This window comes from Phocoena sinus, chromosome 2, assembly GCF_008692025.1.
Source record: "Phocoena sinus isolate mPhoSin1 chromosome 2, mPhoSin1.pri, whole genome shotgun sequence".
NCBI lineage: Eukaryota > Metazoa > Chordata > Mammalia > Artiodactyla > Phocoenidae > Phocoena > Phocoena sinus.
This window is the reverse complement of record NC_045764.1, coordinates 19,298,059-19,318,131: the sequence shown is the minus strand read 5'-3', so window position 1 is coordinate 19,318,131 and position 20,073 is coordinate 19,298,059. Positions and strand designations below refer to the sequence as shown.

At 42.3% G+C, this 20,073-nt stretch overlaps 2 protein-coding genes across 2 annotated transcripts in view; one reads left to right on the top strand and one right to left on the bottom strand.

Annotated features, from left to right (window-relative positions):
- The window catches only part of CCDC3 (coiled-coil domain containing 3), a 100,780-nt gene that overhangs the window by 65,123 nt on the left and 15,584 nt on the right, over positions 1 to 20,073 (bottom strand). The window lies entirely within an intron of this gene.
- On the top strand, positions 11,496 to 11,989 carry LOC116748464 (60S ribosomal protein L26-like). Its single transcript, XM_032621494.1, has one exon. It carries the CDS (start codon positions 11,496 to 11,498, stop codon positions 11,931 to 11,933), a length of 438 nt encoding a protein of 145 aa, XP_032477385.1. The 3' UTR covers positions 11,934 to 11,989.

The following is a 20,073-nucleotide window of genomic DNA, read 5'->3' as shown; positions in this document are numbered from 1 at the left end:
CCTAGCCCCCAGCCCAAGTTCTGAACAGACAGGAACCTTCCCATGTTCTACTCAATTCCAACCCCAACTACTGCACACAGGTCAGCCTTGTAAGAGAAGAACTTGAATTTCAGCAGCCTTTCACGAGAAAGGCTGCAAGTAAAAAAATCCACCGAGCCAATTCACCCCTAGTTGTTTTTCCAACTAGAAGAGAGATGGGCAAATCAATACTCAACAACCCCTCCCATGGTCTACAGCACTCAAGTCTCTCTTTGTGCACAAGGCCAGGCCTGCAGCCAAGGCCTCTCAACAAGCAGCTGCCCACCTGCTGAGTATTGGGGGACAAGTCCTGCTAACAGTCCTTCTGTTGCCAGCGCCCTCAGTCACACAAGGGATGCCCCTGGCAAGTGACAAGAAATGGACACACTGTGCATGTAACCAGCAACTCTTACAGACAGCCTCGAAGCATTTCACTCTTACCGACCTTTAACCTTGTTGGCAAGGGTGGTAGTTATCCCAACCCCAGTTTGCAGGTGCTAACCTTCATTTCCCCAGGTTTCAATGAATTGAGTCAGGCTAGAAATTCAGGACACAGCACAGTCATGGGACCCTGGGCCCCAAGACGCACCCTTCCACATTGCATCCTACTGACTTAAAGACAGGAGGTGAGAATCCCTGCGGGGGTAAGATGGCTGTTATTCGCATCTCAGCCTCCAGGTCTCCCGAGATGGGGTCCAGACAGTGGAGCAAGGCCACCTCAACCAGCCACAAGCCCGGGCTTGGTGAGAAGCATGTCTCTGGAGACCAAGGTCTCTGCCCCATTTCCCTCAGATGGATGAGTAGAACGATGAGTAGTAGAAGCAGTGTAAGTGAGGGACGGGTGGTCAGCAGAAGCTCCTGGACCAGCATAAATGAAAGGAAGTGGTGTTTCTGGAGCTGGTACTTGAGCATTCATTCTTCCATTCGCTGAGCAATTTCTGTGTGTTAAGCTACAAGGATGATGAAGACATGGTCCCTACCCTCAGAGTAGCGGGTATAATGGAGAAGCATAGGGATGGGGAACAGGGGTAGCCAAGAATTCTAAGTGAATTCCACCACATAAGATTGAATTGTCAGGACACGAATCCACAACCACAAAGAAATGTATGTTATAGAATTTATTTTTCTACATCTGATCCTAACCTGCTTCTAACTTACGGTCTTATGATGCAAGCAGATAAAAACAGATGCGTGCACCTCTACACATGCCCTGTCCCATATGCAAAATAATGTAATTCTCGCTGAAAATCCAGTAAGACTAGCGGGGAGGGAGGGATGAATTGGCAGAGCACGAGGGAATCTCAGGGCGGCGAAACTACCCTATATGACACTCTAAGGGTACACACATGTCATTATGCATCTGTACAAACATATAGTATGTACAACACCAAGAGTGAACCCGAAAGTAAACCGTGGACTCTGGGCGATTATGATGTATCAATGCAGGTTCGTCAGTTGCAACAAATGTACCATCTGGAGAAGGATGTTGATAGTGGGGAAGGCCATGCATGTGTTGAGGCAGCGGGTGTATGGGAAATCTTTCTATCGTCCCCTCAATTTTGCTGTGAACCTGAGAGTACTCTAAAAAATAAAGTATTTTAAAAAAAGTTCGATAAGACCACCACCAGATCATAATATAGACGGGTATTTAGTCCAGTCCGGCTGCTAAAACAAAGTACTATAGACTGGGTGACTTGCACATAACAGAAATTTACTTCTCACAGTTCTAGAGGCTAAGAAGTCCATCAAGACGTTGGCAGATTCGGTGTCAGGTGAGTGCAGCTTCCTGGTCCATAAGCAGCCATCTTCTTCGCTATGCCCTCACATGGAGGGACAGGGAGCTCACTGAGGTCTCTTCTATAAGGGCACTAATCCCATTCATAAGGCTCCACCCTCATGACCTAATCACCTCCCAATCCCATCGCATTGGGGGTTAGGGTTTCAAGATATGAATGGGGGGAAGGGCACATAAACATTCAGTCTGTGGCAACAAGAGCCCTGGGCAGCCAGCCAGCCTACCCACCCTGAGCCCTCTCTCTGCTCACAGCCTTCTCCATGGCAGCAACCAAAATGAGACATTATGCAGTATGCCAGGCATTTTGAGCCTCCATGGCCACCCTCTAGGGTCCAAGATTTAAAGAGACATCCATTTGGAAGCCCAGATTTCTCAGTCTGCAAGCTCTGCCTTCACACACCATCCTGAGAAGTTCAGTGGGCCAAAATGCAAACCATTTGGGGATTTGCCAAATTACAGAGCTCCATTCAGCAGCTAGCCACTTCTTAATCTGTGCCAGAGTCTTTGCATACACAGCTCATTTAAATCTTAAAATAGCCCTGTGCAAAGAGATCATTATCCCAGTTTTACAGATAAAGCAGCAGAGACTCAGAGAGGTTGAACGTCTTACCCACAGTCACAGAATGAGTTTGGAGCAGTACCAGGATTCAGCCCCCAGGTCTCCCCAGGGCAACACTCAAAATGGTATCCACCACTTTTTAGTGTCCAGAGGAGAGTAAGCAGTGCCTTTGACATATTTCCTTGGTGTCCCTAAATGCCTGTAGATACCAGCGTTGATGAAGCCTTTCAAGGGAAAAGAGCAAACCTGCCACCCCTGCAGAGTTAGTAAGCTGATTGCAATGCTGACAATGACAGCATCTCAAGCTAATTTCCTTGGATAGGTCTTTCCAGTAAGCATTCAATTCCAGCCATGAGAGCAACACATGTTTGCAACATGAATTGACTAAAGGGAGAAGAAATGCCCTTCACTTAAGGGTTTCAATTAATTAGTGTTTCTCATAACAAAATCCAAGCCCTCAAAGGGCCTCCTTTCCAATAAGGCCTTGTAAATGGTTTTCTAACCCTAGGAAAGACTTACTGCTGACTCCTTCAGGCTTATTAATATTTCATCATTAACAGATACATATTAAGTTCCTATTGTTCATGAAAAGAATTGGATTTAAAAGAGAGGATTCCTTCTCATTAGTAGCTTATGACCTTATTACAGACAGATAAAAACTTACAAAAGACACGTCAGGGGACTTCCCTGGTGGCTCAGTGGTTAAGAATCTGCCTGCCAATGCAGGGGACACGGGTTTGAGCCCTGGTCTGGGAAGATCCCACATGCCGCAGAGCAACTAAGCCCGTGCGCCACAACTACTGAGCTTGTGCTCTAGAGCCCACGAGCCACAAATACTGGGCCCTCGTGCCACAACAACTGAAGCCCGCATGCCTAGAGCCCGTGCTCCGCAACAAGAGAAGCCACTGCAATGAGAAACCTGCACACTGCAACGAAGAGTAGCCCCTGCTCGCCGCAATTAGAGAAAGCTTGTGAGCAGCAACGAAGATCCAATGCAGCCAAAAAATAAATTAATAAATTAATAATAATAATAAAAAAGACACGTCTGGAATAAAGCAGGTTTAATCTTCCTTAGGAGCAACTGGACAGAGGAATGAACTCAGGCCTGGGCTTGTTCATGGTTGGTGTCTGGATGGTATCAACTGTGTGGTTTGAGCGACCCAATGTATCGTCTAGAAAAGAAAAGCTATTTTCCCACTCTTGCTTGAGTGCCCTGTTCCACTCATTTTTTTTTTCAACTGAAGTATAGTTGATTTATAACATTATATTAGTTGCAGGTTTACAACACAGTGATTTAATATTTTTATAGAGTATACTCCATTTAAAGTTATTATAAAATATTGGCTATATTCCCTGTGCTGAACGTTACATCCTTGTATCTTTTTATTTTATACATCCTTATTGGAGTATAATTGCTTCACAATACTCTGTTAGTTTCTGTTGTCCAACAAAGTGAAGCAGCCATATGCACACATATATCCCCATTTCCCCTTCTTCTTGTGTCTCCCTCCCACCCTCCCTATCCCACCCCTCTAGGTCTCCGCAAAGCACCGATCTGATCTCCCTGTGCTATGCTGCTGCTTCCCACTAGCTATGTATTTTACATTTAGTAGTGTATATATGTCAATGCTACTCGCACTTTGTCCCAGCTTCCCCTTTCCCCCCACCCCGTGTCCTCAGTTTCATTCTCTATATCTGTGTCCTTATCCTGTCCTGCCACTAGGTTCATCAGTACCATTTTTTTTTAGATTCCATATATATGCATTAGCCTACAGTATTTGTTTTTCCCTTTCTGACTTATTTCACTCTGTATGACATACTCTAAGTCCATCCACCTCACCACAAATAACTCAATTTCGTTTCTTTTAATGGCTGAGTAATATTCCATTGTATATATGTACCACATCTTCTTTATCCATTCATCTGTCGATGGACATTTAGGTTGCTTCCGTGTCCTGGCTATTGTAAATAGAGCTGCAATGAACATTGTGGTACATGACTCTTTTTGAATTATGGTTTTCTCAGGGTATATGCCTAGTAGTGGGATTGCTGGGTCATATGGTAGTTCTGTTTTTAGTTTTTTAAATATCCTTGTATCTTATTTTATACCTAGTAGTTTATACCTCTTAATCCCCTTCCACTATCATGTCCCTCCCCACTCCCCTTGACTCATTTTTTTTTTAAGAATTAAAGGATCTAAAGCTTTAAAATGTAAATGTTTACGGAAAGCAATAAGTAATGCCACTAATCTCTCTTACCACTTTACCCTGAATTAGTCTATGAGATCAGCTTCAACTGTCTAGCAGAGCCTTGGGGTTACACAACACAGGCAGGCAAAGGACAGGTGGGGCAGAAGAAATCTCTGGGGTCTGGAGAATGGAACTCTAAGAAAGAGATAAGGTGGGAGCCATGGGCACAAGGCAGGCGGCCAATGGGGGTCTTCAGGGAGAACCCAGAGATGAAAACAAAAAGACAAACAGCACATAGAGACTAACCTGGTCTCCAGACGCAACTACGACCATTTCCCAGAAAACTGAGAAACCAACCCTTCTCTCTGGCCACAGAATAAGGAAATGAAAAAAAAGGGCTCTTTTCTCAAAGCAAACAAATAGAAATGATTTAGAAAGCACCTACAGGGCTGCCACCTGACACTGCAAAAATGTACTTCCTTTACTTTTTATGTATGTATGTATGTATTGATGCACACGTGCACTGGTTTATTATATTCCTTTGACCTGTACTTATGACCATTTTGCTTTACTACAGAGCTACGACAGAGGCTACACACTTTTGGAACCCTACGCTAGCTTGTACTAATATTTTAATAGTCTTAGTGTTGAAATTACAGTTACCGTATTTAAAGTCAAAACAGCATCACTCGGCCACATGATAAGAGTTGTAGCTGTGGGGTGGGTCTTTGTTTTCCTATAAAATTCTTCCGCGATGTTGCATTAAGGGGTTGACTAGATGACTCTTCAGCTCCCTTCTAGCACCAACATTCTTCTCCTTGTCTCTATGCAGAGTAAATGGACTGGCCTTGAGTGCACCCCGGGGACAGAACAGGCTGGCAGCATCTGGGTTGGCCTAGGCCCCCAGGGGAAGCATGGCTCTGCCAGGTGTCACAGCTGATTTAACTAAAAGAAAGATGAAAACCAGCCATGGGAACTGAAGCCTGACAGCATTCCCTGAGGGTCTGGTGAGTGAGAACCAGAGAAGTATGGAGGAGACTAGAGGAATCTCCTCTGGCCCAAGACTCCCAGGCAATGTTTGCTCTAACCACTGAGATCCATCCCCAGAAATGTCCCCAGCTGCGTGCAAAACCACAGTGCCTGGTGAGGAAGGTGAGAGCTGAAGCTGCTAGTCAACTCCTGGGATAGGATGATGCAGAAGCAGAGGGCCTACTGGGAGAAGGGGGTGTGGGGAAGAAAAAAGGATAAAGGCAAAGATACGTTTTCCGGTCTGCATGAGCTAATATCTCCACAGGGAGAGCTCAGATGGTGGCAGATTTTTTGTTTCCAAGACAAGAAGGGGATAAATGATCATCCTGTCTTATTTAAGACCACAGCTTGATGGCCAGAGATCTCTCTTCCAAATTTCTCATGCTGCTTTGTAAAGGACAAGGACAGTCAACACATTCAGCCTCCGTGTCCACATGGGAACAATGAAACACCGAGAAAGAATTTAATGAAGAAAGCAACTGCAGTAGACTTTGGGAATAGACGTCAGAACGTCCATTTCCTAGCCTGCAAGACTCTCAGAATGCTTTATTTCCTTTCCTCCTAGTACCAGAGCACATTTCTATAGCAACTCCCAGAGAACTGGGTGCCTCATGGGGCCAGGTGGAGGTTGGCTTAAAGATCCCCTTCTTTGGGGGCACAGAAGACCCTTAACAAGAACTAGATCCCTTGTTGGATCCTCCCCTTTCAACTTCAGGATATATGTGCTGAGGTGCTCTGGACTGATGTGGGGATTAAAGGGTGAACATTATGCAAGAAAAGAAATTAAAAATTAATGAAGAAATGAGGTCACTCAGTGAAGCCTCTTCAACAAATCAGGATGAGAAGCTTCTCCTGCTCACTTCTGACTTTTTGGCGAAGACACATAACTGCCATCTGTGAGGCGGTCCACAGGATGAGAGTATGGATTATTCACAAAGCTCTGAGTTTAGTTACCAATTTCTATACCACTATGACCTACTGTTATCCATTTTGCAGATGGAGAAACTGAGTCATGGTGAGATCACATGGTTATTAATGAGATAAAAATGAGCACTGGCCTAGCATGGATCCAAATCTACAGCTTGGCAGCTCTATTCACAACAATCAAGACATGGAAACGACCTAAATGTCCGTCAACAGATGAATGGATAAAGAAGATGTGGTGTATATATACAACGGAATATTACTCAGCCATAAAAAAAAGAATAAAGTAATGCCATTTACCACAACATGGACAGACCAAGAGATTATCATACTAAGTGAAGTAAGTCAGAAAGAGAAAGACAAATACCATATGATATCACTTATATGTGGAATCTAAAATATGACACAAATGGGGGATTCTCTGGCAATCCAGTGGTTAGGACTCTGCACGCTCACTGCCGAGGGCCCAGGTTCAAACCCTGGCTGGGGAACTAAGGTCCCACAGGCCACGCAACATGGCCAAAAAAAATAATAATAAAAAAATAAAATATGACACAAATGAACTTATCTATGAAACAGAAACAGACTCACAGACATAGAGAACAGACTTGTGGTTGCCAAGGGGTGGGGTGGAGAGATGGATTGGGAGTTTGGGGTTAGCAGATGCCAACTATTACTCATAAAATGGATAGACAACAAGGTCCTACTGTACAGCACAGGGAACTATATTCAATATCCTGGGATCAACCGTAATAGAAAAGAATAAGAAAAAGAATGTATATATATATGCATAACTGAATCACTTTACTGTACAGGAGAAATTAACACAACACTGTAAATCAGCTATACTTCAATAAAATTTTTTAAAAATCTACAGCTATGGTCACATACTACAACACGGATGAACCTTGAGGACACTATGCTAAGTGAAACAAGGCAGTCACAGAATGACAAATAAAGCATGATTCTACTCATTTAAGGTATCTAAAGTAGTCAATATCACAGAAGCAAAAAGCAGAATGGTAGTTGCTAGTGGCAGGGATATGTGGGGAATGGGAGTTACTATTCAATGGGTCTAGAGTTTCAGTTTGTGCAAAATGACAAAGTCTTAGAAATCTGCTTACAACATGTGTATAGTTAATATTTGTACTGTACACTTAATAGTTGAGGGTAGATTCCATGTTATGTGTTTTTAATCACAATTTAAAAGATCTATAGCTATGAGCAGCTTAACAGCTGTGTCTCATCCATCCTAGTGCTGCTGCAAAGAAGAGCTTGAAGACATATATACTATAAAGGAAAATGTCTACAGCCTTAGCTCTAGTAAGAGGAAATGACAAACACGGGCAAAAGATATGAATAGACATTTCACCAAAGAGGCCATAGAGATGGTAAACCTGCAGATCAAAAGATGACCAACATTGGCAGTCATTAGGGAAATAGAAATTTAAACTACAGTGACAAGACAGACCACAGAATGGGAGAAACTATTTGCAAATCATATACCTAATAAGGGTCTAGTATCTAAAATATGTAAGGAACTGTTACAACTCAACAATAAAAAGACAACCCAATTGAAAACTGGGCAAAAGCTTGAATAGACATTTCTCCAAAGAAGCTACACAAATGGCCAATAAACACATGAGAAGATGCTCAAATCATAACTCGTCAGGGAAATGAAAAATCAAAACCACAATGAAAGACCACTTCACTTCCAGCGGGATGGCTAGAATCAATAAGACAGATAATAACAAGTGTTGACAAAGATGTAGGGAAACTGGAACCCTCATACACTGCTGGTGAGAAGGTAAAATGGTGCAGCTGCTTTGGAAATCAGTTTGGCAGTTCCTCAAAAGGCTAAACATAGAATTACCATATGACCCAGCAATTCAACTCTTAGGAAAATACCCAAAAGAAAACACACATACATACATACAAAAACTTGTACAAAAACGTTGTTAGAAATATTATTCATAACAGGCAAAGTGGAAACAACCCAAATGTCCATCAACTGATGGATAAACAAAATGTGGTAATCATACGATAGAATATTATTCAGCCATACAAAGGAATGAAGTGCTGACTCACATTACAACATGGATGAACCCACGAAACATTATGCTTAGTGAAAGAAGCCAGTCACAAAGGGCCATATGTTATAAGATTTCATTTCTATGGGCAAATCCATAGAGACAGAGGATAGTGGTTGCCGGGGGCTGGGAAGAGGGCTGAATTGGGAGTGACTGGTAATGGGTACCTGTCACTCTTTTGGGAGGGTTGAAAATGCTTTGGAAATACAGATAATAATGATAGTTGCACCTACCTGAGAATATACTAAAAACCATTGAATTATATACTTTAAAAGGGTGAGTTTTATGGTGTGTGAATTACATCTAAAAAAAAATTTGAACACAATGAGAACACACCTATCAGAATGGATAAAATAAAAAATAGTGATAATAGCAAACAGTAATGATGCAAAAAACTGGATCACTCATACATTGTTGGTGGGAATGTAAATGATTCAGCCACTTTGGAAAACAGTTTGCAAGTTTCCTTTAAAATGACAAATGGACTCATCAGATGACCTGGCATATGACACTCTTGGCCATTTACTGTAGAGAAATGAAAACTTTTTTTTTTTAAGTGGCATACCCTTTTTTTTTTTTTCCCTTTTTTTTAAAATTTATTATTTATTTTTGGCTGCACTGGGTCTTCGTTGCTGCACACGGGCTTTCTCTAGTTGAGGCAAGGAGGGGTTACTCTTCCTTGCGGTGCTCGGGCTTCTCATTGCGGTGGCTTCTTTCATTGCGGAGCACGGGCTCTAGGCGCACAGGCTTCAGTAGTTGTGGCATGCAGGCTCAGTAGTTGTAGCTCACGGGCTCTAGAGCACAAGCTCAGTAGTTGTGGGGCATGGGCCTAGTGGCTCCGTGGCATGTGGGATCTTCCCGGACCAGGGCTCGAACCCGTGTCCCCTGCATTGGCAGGCGGATTCTTAACCACTGTGTCACCAGGGAAGTCACCTTTTTTTTTTTTTTAATTTTTGGCTGCACTGAGTCTTCGTTGCTGCGCGCAGGCTTTTCACTGCGGTGGCTTCTCTTGTTGTGGAGCATGGGCTCTAGGTGCGCAGGCTTCAGTAGTTGTGGCACACGGGCTTAGTTGCTCTGTGGCATGTGGGATCTGTCCAGACCGGGGCTCGAACCTGTGGCCCCTGCATTGGCAGGTGGATTCTTAACCACTGCGCCACCAGGGAAGTCCAAGAAATGACAACTTCTGTCCACTCAAAAACCTATGCATGAATGTTCAGAGCAGCTTTCATTATAGCTGATAACTCAAAACCAACCAATGTCCTTCAGTGAGTGAATAGTTAACCAAATGATGGTCCACCATACCATGGAGTATTACTCAGCAATAAAAAGAAAAACAACTTTGGATGAACCTCAGAGAAGTTATGCTGAGAGAAAGAAGATAATCTCAGACAAAATTCTGGAGATAGAGAACAGATGAGTGGCCGCCAGGGTTTGGGAATGGACAATGGAGAAGTTGTAGCTGTAAGGAGTACCACGAGGGAGCGCGAGGTGATGGGACGGTTCTGTATCTTGACTGTGCTGATAGCAACAGGAAGCTACACACACACAAACAAGTGCATTATGTATAACTGGTGACTCCGCTCTGGGCATTTTACCAGTGTCATTACCCGGTTTTGCTATTGCACTAGTTATACAACATGTTCAACTGGGAAGAACGGGTGAGGGGTACCAAAGACTTCTCTCCATTTCTTTGCAACAGCCAGCGAATCTATATTTATTCCAAAATAAGAAGTGTGTGGGGTTTTTAAAGTAACTACATAGGGTATTAGTCAATGCTTAAAAGTAATGACTGTGTTTCAATAAAGCTCAGAATTGAAGGCAGGAGTCAAGAAGAAATGACAGCCTGCACAGTACAGCCACAAACCATCACCTCTACAACATGTCAGAGGAATCCTCCTTTTAGTGTGGACTGCATATACCTGATAACAAGTCAAGGACTTCCGGAGCAGACCCACTAACTTGTGTGTCCTCACGTGTCCTCACGTGTCCTCTAATCCCCCGCGTGCAGCTCTGCTATCCTAACCTACCCTCATCCTCATCTCTGGGCTTCCATTCATGCTCTTTCCTGTCTGAATTCATCTTCTCTCCACTTATCCAAATCCTTCCCACTGGGTCATAAGGCCCTGCAGCAGTATCCATCCTTCCACATGGGTTAATTGTATCTCTCTAACTAGATGCTTGAGTTCAGACACCAGGTCATCTTCCTCTACCATATCCTCCATAATACACCATACAATGCTGAGAACGTAAGGAGTATCAAAGATCTCTGTTGATGGAATAAAGGCCTGCCTGCCTCAAGATCTTTTATTCTCACTCTTGCAAGCTAGGTGATGGAGAACGGGTACACACAGGGGCATGAAAGCCAAGACAACGTTTCACACGTAATTGCAACTGTGTACTTTTAAAATCATCATCTCAGTTGCTTTTTTTTTTTTTTTTTTTTTTTTTTGCGGTACGCGGGCCTCTCACTGTTGTGGCCTCTTCCGTTGCAGAGCACAGGCTCCAGGATGTACAGGCTCAGCGGCCATGGCTCGTGGACCCAGTCGGTCTGCGGCATGTGGGATCTTCCCAGACCGGGGCACGAACCCACGTCCCCTGCATCAGCAGCGGACTCTCAACCACTGCACCACCAGGGAAGTCCCTCAGTTGCTTATTATTACAGGGCTATGAATGATGCATAGGAGGTATAATCTGATCCATTTTACGGATAAGGAGACTTAGTTCAGAGTGGCTAAGTGATATACAAAATCACAATTGGTACTGAGTCAGGGTTAGAAACCAAGACTCATCCTAAAACCTTAACGAGATGCAAATTGCCACTTTAAACTTTGTTTTTAAAAATTACTGCTCTCTTCCCTTTTGCGGCCATTGCTGAAGCACCAGCGGCCAAAATGAAGTGCAATCCCTTTGTGACCTCTGACCCAAGCGAGAAGAGGAAAAGGCATTTCAATGCGCCTTCCCACATTCGCAGGAAGATTATGTCTTCCCCTGTTTCTAAAGAGCTGAGACAGAGGTACAATGTCCGATCCATGCCCATCCGAAAGAATGATGAAGCTCATGTTGTACAAGGGCACTACAGAGGGCAGCAAATTGGCAAGGCAGTCCAGGTTTACAGGAAGAAATACGTCATCTACGTTGAACGAGTGCACTGGGAGAACGCTAACAGCACGACTGTCCCTGTGGGCATTCACCCCAGCAAGGTGGTTATCACCAGACTAAAACCGAACAAAGACCGCAAAAAGATCCTCGAACGTAAAGCCAAATCTCACCAAGTAGGAAAGGAAAAGGGCAAATATAAGGAAGAAACAATTGAGAAGATGCAGGAGTAAAGTAATCTTGAATACAACTTTCATTAAAAACTGTTAAAAATGAAAAAAGGGCAAATTATTAGTAAATTAAGATGCAAATATTCCCAAAATGAAGTGTAACTTTTGCAACCCAAAATATGGTACTTAGCCAACACCTTGGGGTGGCTGAGGCCCTATATGAAGAGGAAAAAGGAAAAGTCTTAAAAAGTGGGGATAGAAGAGCAGACTGTGATCGGGGAACAACTGGAGGAACACAGGAAAAGCCCCACTTCCAAACATATCCTGAATCCAGCCATTCCTCTCCAGCACCACTGCTGTCCCCTAGACCCTGCCTCCATCACTCAGAGCACATCACTCCACTCAACAGCTCCCCGAAGCACAAAGATCTAAACTTGACCTTGCTTAGAAAGCTCTGAATGGTCCGGGTCCTGCTCACCTCTCTAAACTCATCTCATTCCCTTCGTCCCCACCAACAGTGCTCCCTTCGCACCTTTCCATCCCTCAAGCATGCCTAGCGGCGTCTTGCAGAGCAGCACTGGCTTCTTCTCCTGCCTGGAATGCTTTGCCACCTGACCTTTGCCCTTGTCATTCAGACTTCAGTGTAGGTGTCACCCCTCTTTGTCATTTACCACCCTCTTTTAATTCTTTGCCAAACATCATTAACTGACATGTTTCTTATTGACTGATGTATTGACTGATGTATTGATTGTCTCTCCCTCATCCCACTACAGTGTAAGCTCTAGGAGGGCAGGGAACTCTTTTCTCTTTTTTTCTTTTGTAATCCCAGTGCCTGACATATAGCAGGTATTCAATAAATACGTGTACAGTGAAGGTCTGAATAAATGAACGAATGAAAAAGACCACCACCCCACCTCCTTCACAGTTCTGGTTCTACCTGGCCAATGAATGACCCATTAATGGCAATCTAAAAGCTACTAACATTCAACTAGAGGATAAGTAAATAGCATGACCCTTGATATCACAAAAAGTACTTTGAAAACAGTAAACCGCTGACCCTTGAACAACACGGGGGTTAATCCACGTATAACATAGTTGGCCCTGTGCATCCTCAGACTCAACTAACCATGGACCGTGTAGTACTGTATTTACTATTGAAGAATATCTGCATATAAATGGACCCGTGCAGTTCAAACCTGTGTCGTTCAAGGGTCAACCGTATTACAGATCCTCTTACAAGGTCCAGATCAAGCCCCCTCTCTTCTCTGAAATCTTCCTGGGATACTCAAGGCCCCATTGATCCCCCCTTTCTCTGACTTCCTAAAGCTTTTACTGCCTACACCACTCATGTGATACTTTACAACCCTCTTCTCTTTTTTTTGCGGTACGTGGGCCTCTCACTGTTGTGGCCTCTCCCGTTGTGGAGCACAGGCTCCGGACGCACAGGCTCAGCGGCCATGGCTCACGGGCCCAGTCGCTCCGTGGCGTGTAGGATCTTCCTGGACCGGGGCACGAACCCGTGTCCCCTGCATCGGCAGGCGGACTCTCAACCACTGCACTACCAGGGAAGCCCTACAACCCTCTTCTGTATTTTGGTACCCATGCCTACCATGTGAGGGAACCATGCTAGGTCCTGGGAATACAACAACCAGTAAAAAGGAGTTTATATCCCGGTTGGGGGACATGAATAGTAAGCCAGTATTTTCATAAACCATTGTATTTGTGATAAGTGTCACACACACACACACACACACACAAAAGTGTGCACTAACGGCATAATCAAAGGACAAAACCAGACCAGCTGCATAAAGGAAGGATAGCAAGTAGGAAGTGCGTCAGGGAAGTAACCGTCTATGAGAAGAAAATCTCTCAGCTTCGGGAGACAGGAGACCAGGGAACAGGCAGGATGGAGCACATAAATAGCGTGAACTTGAAGCCGGGAGACCCTGATCCCACTTCCGGCGCCATCACTGTCCACCCACATTCCTCAGTTTGTCTGAGTTTCAATTGACTCAACCGTGATAAGAACAGAATCACGTTCAGTGTTTACAGAACCCTCAGAGAAATAAAATATAACCACTTTGTTTTCCAGAGATGAAATTATTTAATTTCAATGAACAAGATACCTATTGAGCATATATTAATTACGTGTTAAGCATAAAGATCCATCAAAGTAAATGGATTTGCCCAAGATTAACATTAGTTAGTGGGCACAGACCATATTAGAATCCACATCTGCTTAATCCCAGGCCCTGAATTCTTCTCATAGGTATCCATCACCCTCCACAATCTGGTCTATACAACTCCCACTACTCTCACTGCTAGAAGCCCATTCCAAGCTGAAATGCTGAAACCATTCCAAGCTCCATGTTGACTCCAGGCCTTCTGAAATTCTGGGCCCCTTTGTGTGGTCACACATCCCCCTTTCCCAGCTCAGAATGTGAAATGTCCCCCATCCAAACTCAGCTCAGGTAACACCTCCTAGTTTGCCATTCACCTAGCTGGTCTAGAGCAGTGGTTCTCCAAGTCTGCAGATTCCTGGGGGATCCAGAGATCCTTTCAGGGGAGCCCATGAAATCAAAACTATTTTCAGAACAATACTAAGATGTCTTGTTCACTGTGCTGACATTTGCACTGTTGGTGCAACAGCAAAGGTGAGTAAAACTGCTGGCACCTAATGCGAATCAAGGCAGCAGACCAAATGACACTAAGAGGCATTATATTTTTCAGTGCCTTGTGTGGGCAGAAAAGAAAAAGGCAGTTTAAGAATGTCCTTGATGATGGGACTTCCCTGGCGGTCCAGTGGTTAAGACTTCGCCTTTCAATGCAGGGGAAGATTTGATCCCTGGTCGCAGAGCCAAGATCCCACATGCCTCAGGGCCGAAAAACCAAAACATAAAACAGAAGCAATATTGTAACAAATTCAATAAAGACTTTAAAAATGGTCCACATCAGAAAGTCTTAAAAAAAAAGAACGTCCTTGATGAAGCGGTAAAAACCATTAATCAAATCCTGGCCCTTGAGTACACACGTTTTTAATATTCTGAAGAAATTCAGAAGCACAGAAAGCACTTCTGCTGCTTATCAAAGTACAGTGGTTGTCTCAAGGAAGAGTACTTAGATGACTGAGTTCTGAATTGAACTAGTGGCTTTCTTTGTGAAAGACTATTTTTACTTGAAAGGATGAATGACAGAAAAACTATGGTTTTGAGTATTTGATAGACATTTTCTTGAAAATGAATAAATAAGCCTCTCACTTCAAGGAAAACTAGCAGTATTTGCTGCCACTGATAAAATTTGAGCTTTCAAGCAAAAATTAGAATTTCAGAAAACTTGCCGCTGCATGCTTGACATTTTTCCATTGCTTCAAGACTTTCCTGATGAGATCAATGGTGATACTGATGAAAAGGGTTTTTTAATATTGTATAATTAAAAGTCTCAATGTTTTCAACATCTGTATAACTCTGAACGAGTATTTTTCACATGGTCAATTCATCATGCTACAAAAATCATGCATGGATTAAAATATCCATTCAAAGCGCAAGAAAGACTATTGGATTTTCATGTAGGAATACAAAAAGGTCATTGATAAGGTTTCTGATTCTGCACTGTAACTAACTTTTAAGAAACTATCACTTTTTGAGTTTTGATGAGGTATCAAAGAAGACTAAATACAGAAAAAGTACTTAACTTACACTTAACAAGTCACAAATACTTGTTAAACTGACGTTATACTCCTCCATCCCTAAGGGATATCTTTGTTCTTGAACAAATAGTGTGATAAACTAGACTGCCCAAGCAAAGTTCCAGGGACATTTTAAATCAAATACTTCTAGGGCTTTATGGAAGATATGGATGAACTGAATTATGATTTTCTTGACCCATTTGGGCTCGAATTTCACTTTAAAAACTACAGATCCAGAGAGTGGCATGGACATATATACACTACCAAACGTAAAATAGCTAGCTAGTGGGAAGCAGCCGCATAGCACAGGGAGATCAGCTCGGTGCTTTGTGACCACCTAGAGGGGTGGAATAGGGAGGGTGGGAGGGAGGGAGACGCAAGAGGGAAGAGATATGGGAACATATGTATATGTATAACTGATTCACTTTGTTATAAAGCAGAAACTAAGACACCATTGTAAAGCAATTATACTCCAATAAAAAGACAAAGGAGAGATAAAGACTACCTCAGACAAAGGCTAAGAAACTTTACCACCTGCTTTATAAAACATACTAAAGGTATTTCAAGTTGAAATGAAAGACACTAATTAGAAATATGAGAGCGTAAGAAAGTGTGAAACTAGTTGATAAAGGTAAATATAGAGACAAAAACAATATTATATTACTATATACTATAAAAGACAAAAGTATTAGAAACAACTAAAACTGAATGTTAACAAATATATAAAGGTCAAAGTAAACTGTGACATCAAGAATATATAATGTGGTGGGGAGGAGAGGGAAAAGACAAGATTTCTTGTATGCAAGTGAAGTAAAGTAGTTGTCAGCTTAAAACAGAATGTCATAACTATTCGATACATGATATATTACTTAAGCCCTTAGTAACCACAAAGAAAATATGTATAGAAGTTATACAAAAGAAAGACATTTCCACTAAGATCAGGAACAAGACAAGGTTGCCCACTCTCACCACTATTATTCAACATAGTTTTGGAAGTTTTACCCACAGCAATCGGAGAAGAAAAAGAAATAAAAGGAATCCAAATCAGAAAAGAAGTAAAACTGTCACTGTTTGCAGATGACATGATACTATACATAGAGAATCCTAAAGATGCTACCAGAAAATTACAGAAGCTAATCAATGAATCTCGTAAAGTAGCAGGATACAAAATTAATGCACAGAAATCCTTTGCATTCCTATACACTAATGATGAAAGATCTGAAAGAAAAATTAAGGAAAGACTCCCATTTATCACTGCAACAAAAGGAATAAAATACCCAGGAATAAACCTACCTAAGCAGACAAAAGACCTGTATGCAGAAAACTATAAGACACTGAGGAAAGAAATTAAAGATGATACAAACAGATGGAGAGATATACCATGTTCTTGAACTGGAAGAATCAACAGTGTGAAAATGACTATACTACAAAAAGCAATCTACAGATTCAATGCAATCTCTATCAAACTACCAATGGCATTTTTCACAGAACTAGAACAAAAAGACTGCACAATGTGTATGGAAACACAAAGACCCCAAATAGCCAAAGCAATCTTCAGAAAGAAAAAACAGAGCTGGAGGAATCAGGTTCCCTGACTTCAGACTAGACTACAAAGCTACAGTAATCAAGACAGTATGGCACTGGCACAAAAACAGAAATATAGATCAATGGAACAGGATAGAAAACTCAGAGATAAACCCACACACATATGGTCACCTTATCTTTGATAAAACAGGCAAGAATATAATGGAGAAAAGACAGCCTCTTCAATAAGTGGTGCTGGGAAAACTGGACACCTACATGTAAAAGAATGAAATTAGAACACTCCCTAACACCATACACAAAAGTAAACTCAAAATGGATTAAAGACCTAAATGTAAGGCCACTCTAAAACTCTTAGAGGAAGACATAGGCAGAACACTCTATGACATAAATCACAGGAAGACCGTTTTTTTTTTTTTTTTTTTTGCGTTACACAGGCCTCTCACTATTGTGGCCTCTCCCGTTGTGGAGCACAGGCTCCAGACGCGCAGGCTCAGCGGCCATGGCTCACGGGCCCAGCCGCTCCGCAGCATGTGGGATCTTCCCGGACTGGGGCACAAACCCGTGTCCCCTGCATCGGCAGGCGGACTCTCAACCACTGCACCACCAGGGAAGCCCGCAAAGCCCTTTTTGACTCACCTCTTAGAGAAATGGAAATAAAAAGAAAAATAAACAAATGGGACCTAATGAAACTTAAAAGCTTTTGCACAGCAAAGGAAACCATAAGCAAGACCAAAAGACAACCCTCAGAATGGGAGAAAATATTTGCAAATGAAGCAACTGACAAAGGATTAATCTCCAAAATGTACAAGCAGTTCATGCAGCTCAATATCAAAAAAACAAACAAACAATCCAAAAATGGGCAGAAGGCCTAAACAGACATTTCTCCAAAGAAGATATACAGATTGCCAACAAACACATGAAAGGATGCTCAACATCACTAATCATTAGAGAAATGCAAACCAAAACTACAATGAGGTATCACCTCACACGGGTCAGAATGGCCATCATCAAAAAATCTACAAACAGTAAATGCTGGAGAGAGTGTGGAGAAAAGGGAACCTTCTTGCACTGTTGGTGGGAATGTAGACTGATACAGCCACTATGGAGAACAGTATGGAGGTTCCTCAAAAAACTAAAAATGGAACTACCATACAACCCAGCAATCCCACTACTGGGCATATACCCTGAGAAAACCATAATTCAAAAACAGTCATGTACTACAATGTTCACTGCAGCTCTATTTACAGTAGCCAAGACATGGAAGCAACCTAAGTGTCCATCAACAGATGAATGGATAAAGAAGATGTGGCACATATATACAATGGAATATTACTCAGCCATGACAGGAAATAAAATTGAGTTATTTGTAGTGAGGTGCATGGACCTAGAGACTGTCATACAGAGTGAAGCAAGTCAGAAAGAGAAAAACAAATAACCTATGCTAACACATATATATGGAATCTAAAAAAAAAAAAAAAAAGGTTCTGAAGAACCTAGGGGCAGGACAGGAATAAAGACGCAGACATAGAGAATGGACCTGAGGATACAGGGTGAGGAAGGGTAAACTGGGATGCAGTGAGAGAGTGGCATTCACATATATACACTACCAAATGTAAAACAGATAGCTAGTGGGAAGCAGCCGCATAGCACCAGGAGATCAGCTCGGTGCTTTGTGTCCACCTAGAGGGGTGGGATAGGGAGGGTAGGAGGGAGACTCAAGAGGGAGGAGATATGGGGATGTATGTATATGTGTAGCTGATTCACTTCGTTATACAGCAGAAACTAACACACCATTGTAAAGCAATTATACTCCAATAAAGATGTTAAAAAAAAGACAAAGGAATCAAAACCTATCCATACAAAATAAAACACAGCACAAAACATTGAAGATAGCAAGAGAGAAAAACATGGGAAAAGGAACTATAAGACAAACAAAAAACAGTGAACAAAATGCCAATAGTAAATCCTTATCAATAATCACTTTAAATGTAGATGGACTAAACTCCCCAATAAGAAGACATGGGATAGCCGAATACATACAAAAATTAAGATATAATTGTATTGGGACTTCCCTGGTGGCGCAGTGGTTGAGAATCTGCCTGCCAATGCAGGGGATACGGGTTCAAGCCCTGTTCCAGGAAGATCTCAATGCTGCAGACAACTAAGCCCGTGTGCCACAACTACTGAGCCTGTGCTCTAGCTCTCACAAGCCACAACTACAGAGCCCTCACACCACAACTACTGAAGCCCGTGCACCTAGATCCCATGCTCCGCAACAAGAGAAGCCATCGCAATGAGAAGCCCACACACCTCAACGAAGAGTAACCCCCGCTCGCCGCAATGAGAGAAAGCCTGCACGCAGCAATGAAGACCCAACACAGCCAAAAATAAATTAATTAAATAAATTTATTTTTAAGAAAAGAAACAATTGTATTGTATCTAGAAGAAACTCACTTTAGATTCAAAGGCACATTGACTGAAGGTGAAGGAATGGAAAAGGATATTCCATGTGAAAGATAACCAAAAGAAAGTAGGAGTGACTATCCTAATATCAGACAAAGTAGGTTTTAAAAACTGTCTCTAGAGATAAAGGTCAGTACATAATCATAAAGTGGTCAGTTCAATAGGAAGATATAATAATTGTAAGTATATATGCACTCAATGTGAGAACACCTAAGTGTATAAAATATTGACAAATCCAAAGGAAAAAGTGATAGAATACAATAATAGTAGAAGACTTCAGTATCCCACTTTCATAATGGAGGTAACATTTAGATGCAGAAATCAATTAAGAGTGGACTTGAACAACAGTATAGACCAAAAGGACCTAACAGACATATAGAAAACTTTTCACCCAACAGCAGGAGAGTACACATTCTTTTCAAGCGCACACAGATATGCTCCAGGATATATCACATGTTACACCACATGTTAAGTAACAAACAAGTCTTAACAAATTTAAAAAGATTAAAA

Coding starts and splice junctions, on each gene's coding strand:
- LOC116748464 (XM_032621494.1), top strand. CDS start 11,496: ATGAAGTGCAATCCCTTTGTGACCTCTGACCCAAGCGAGAAGAGGAAA.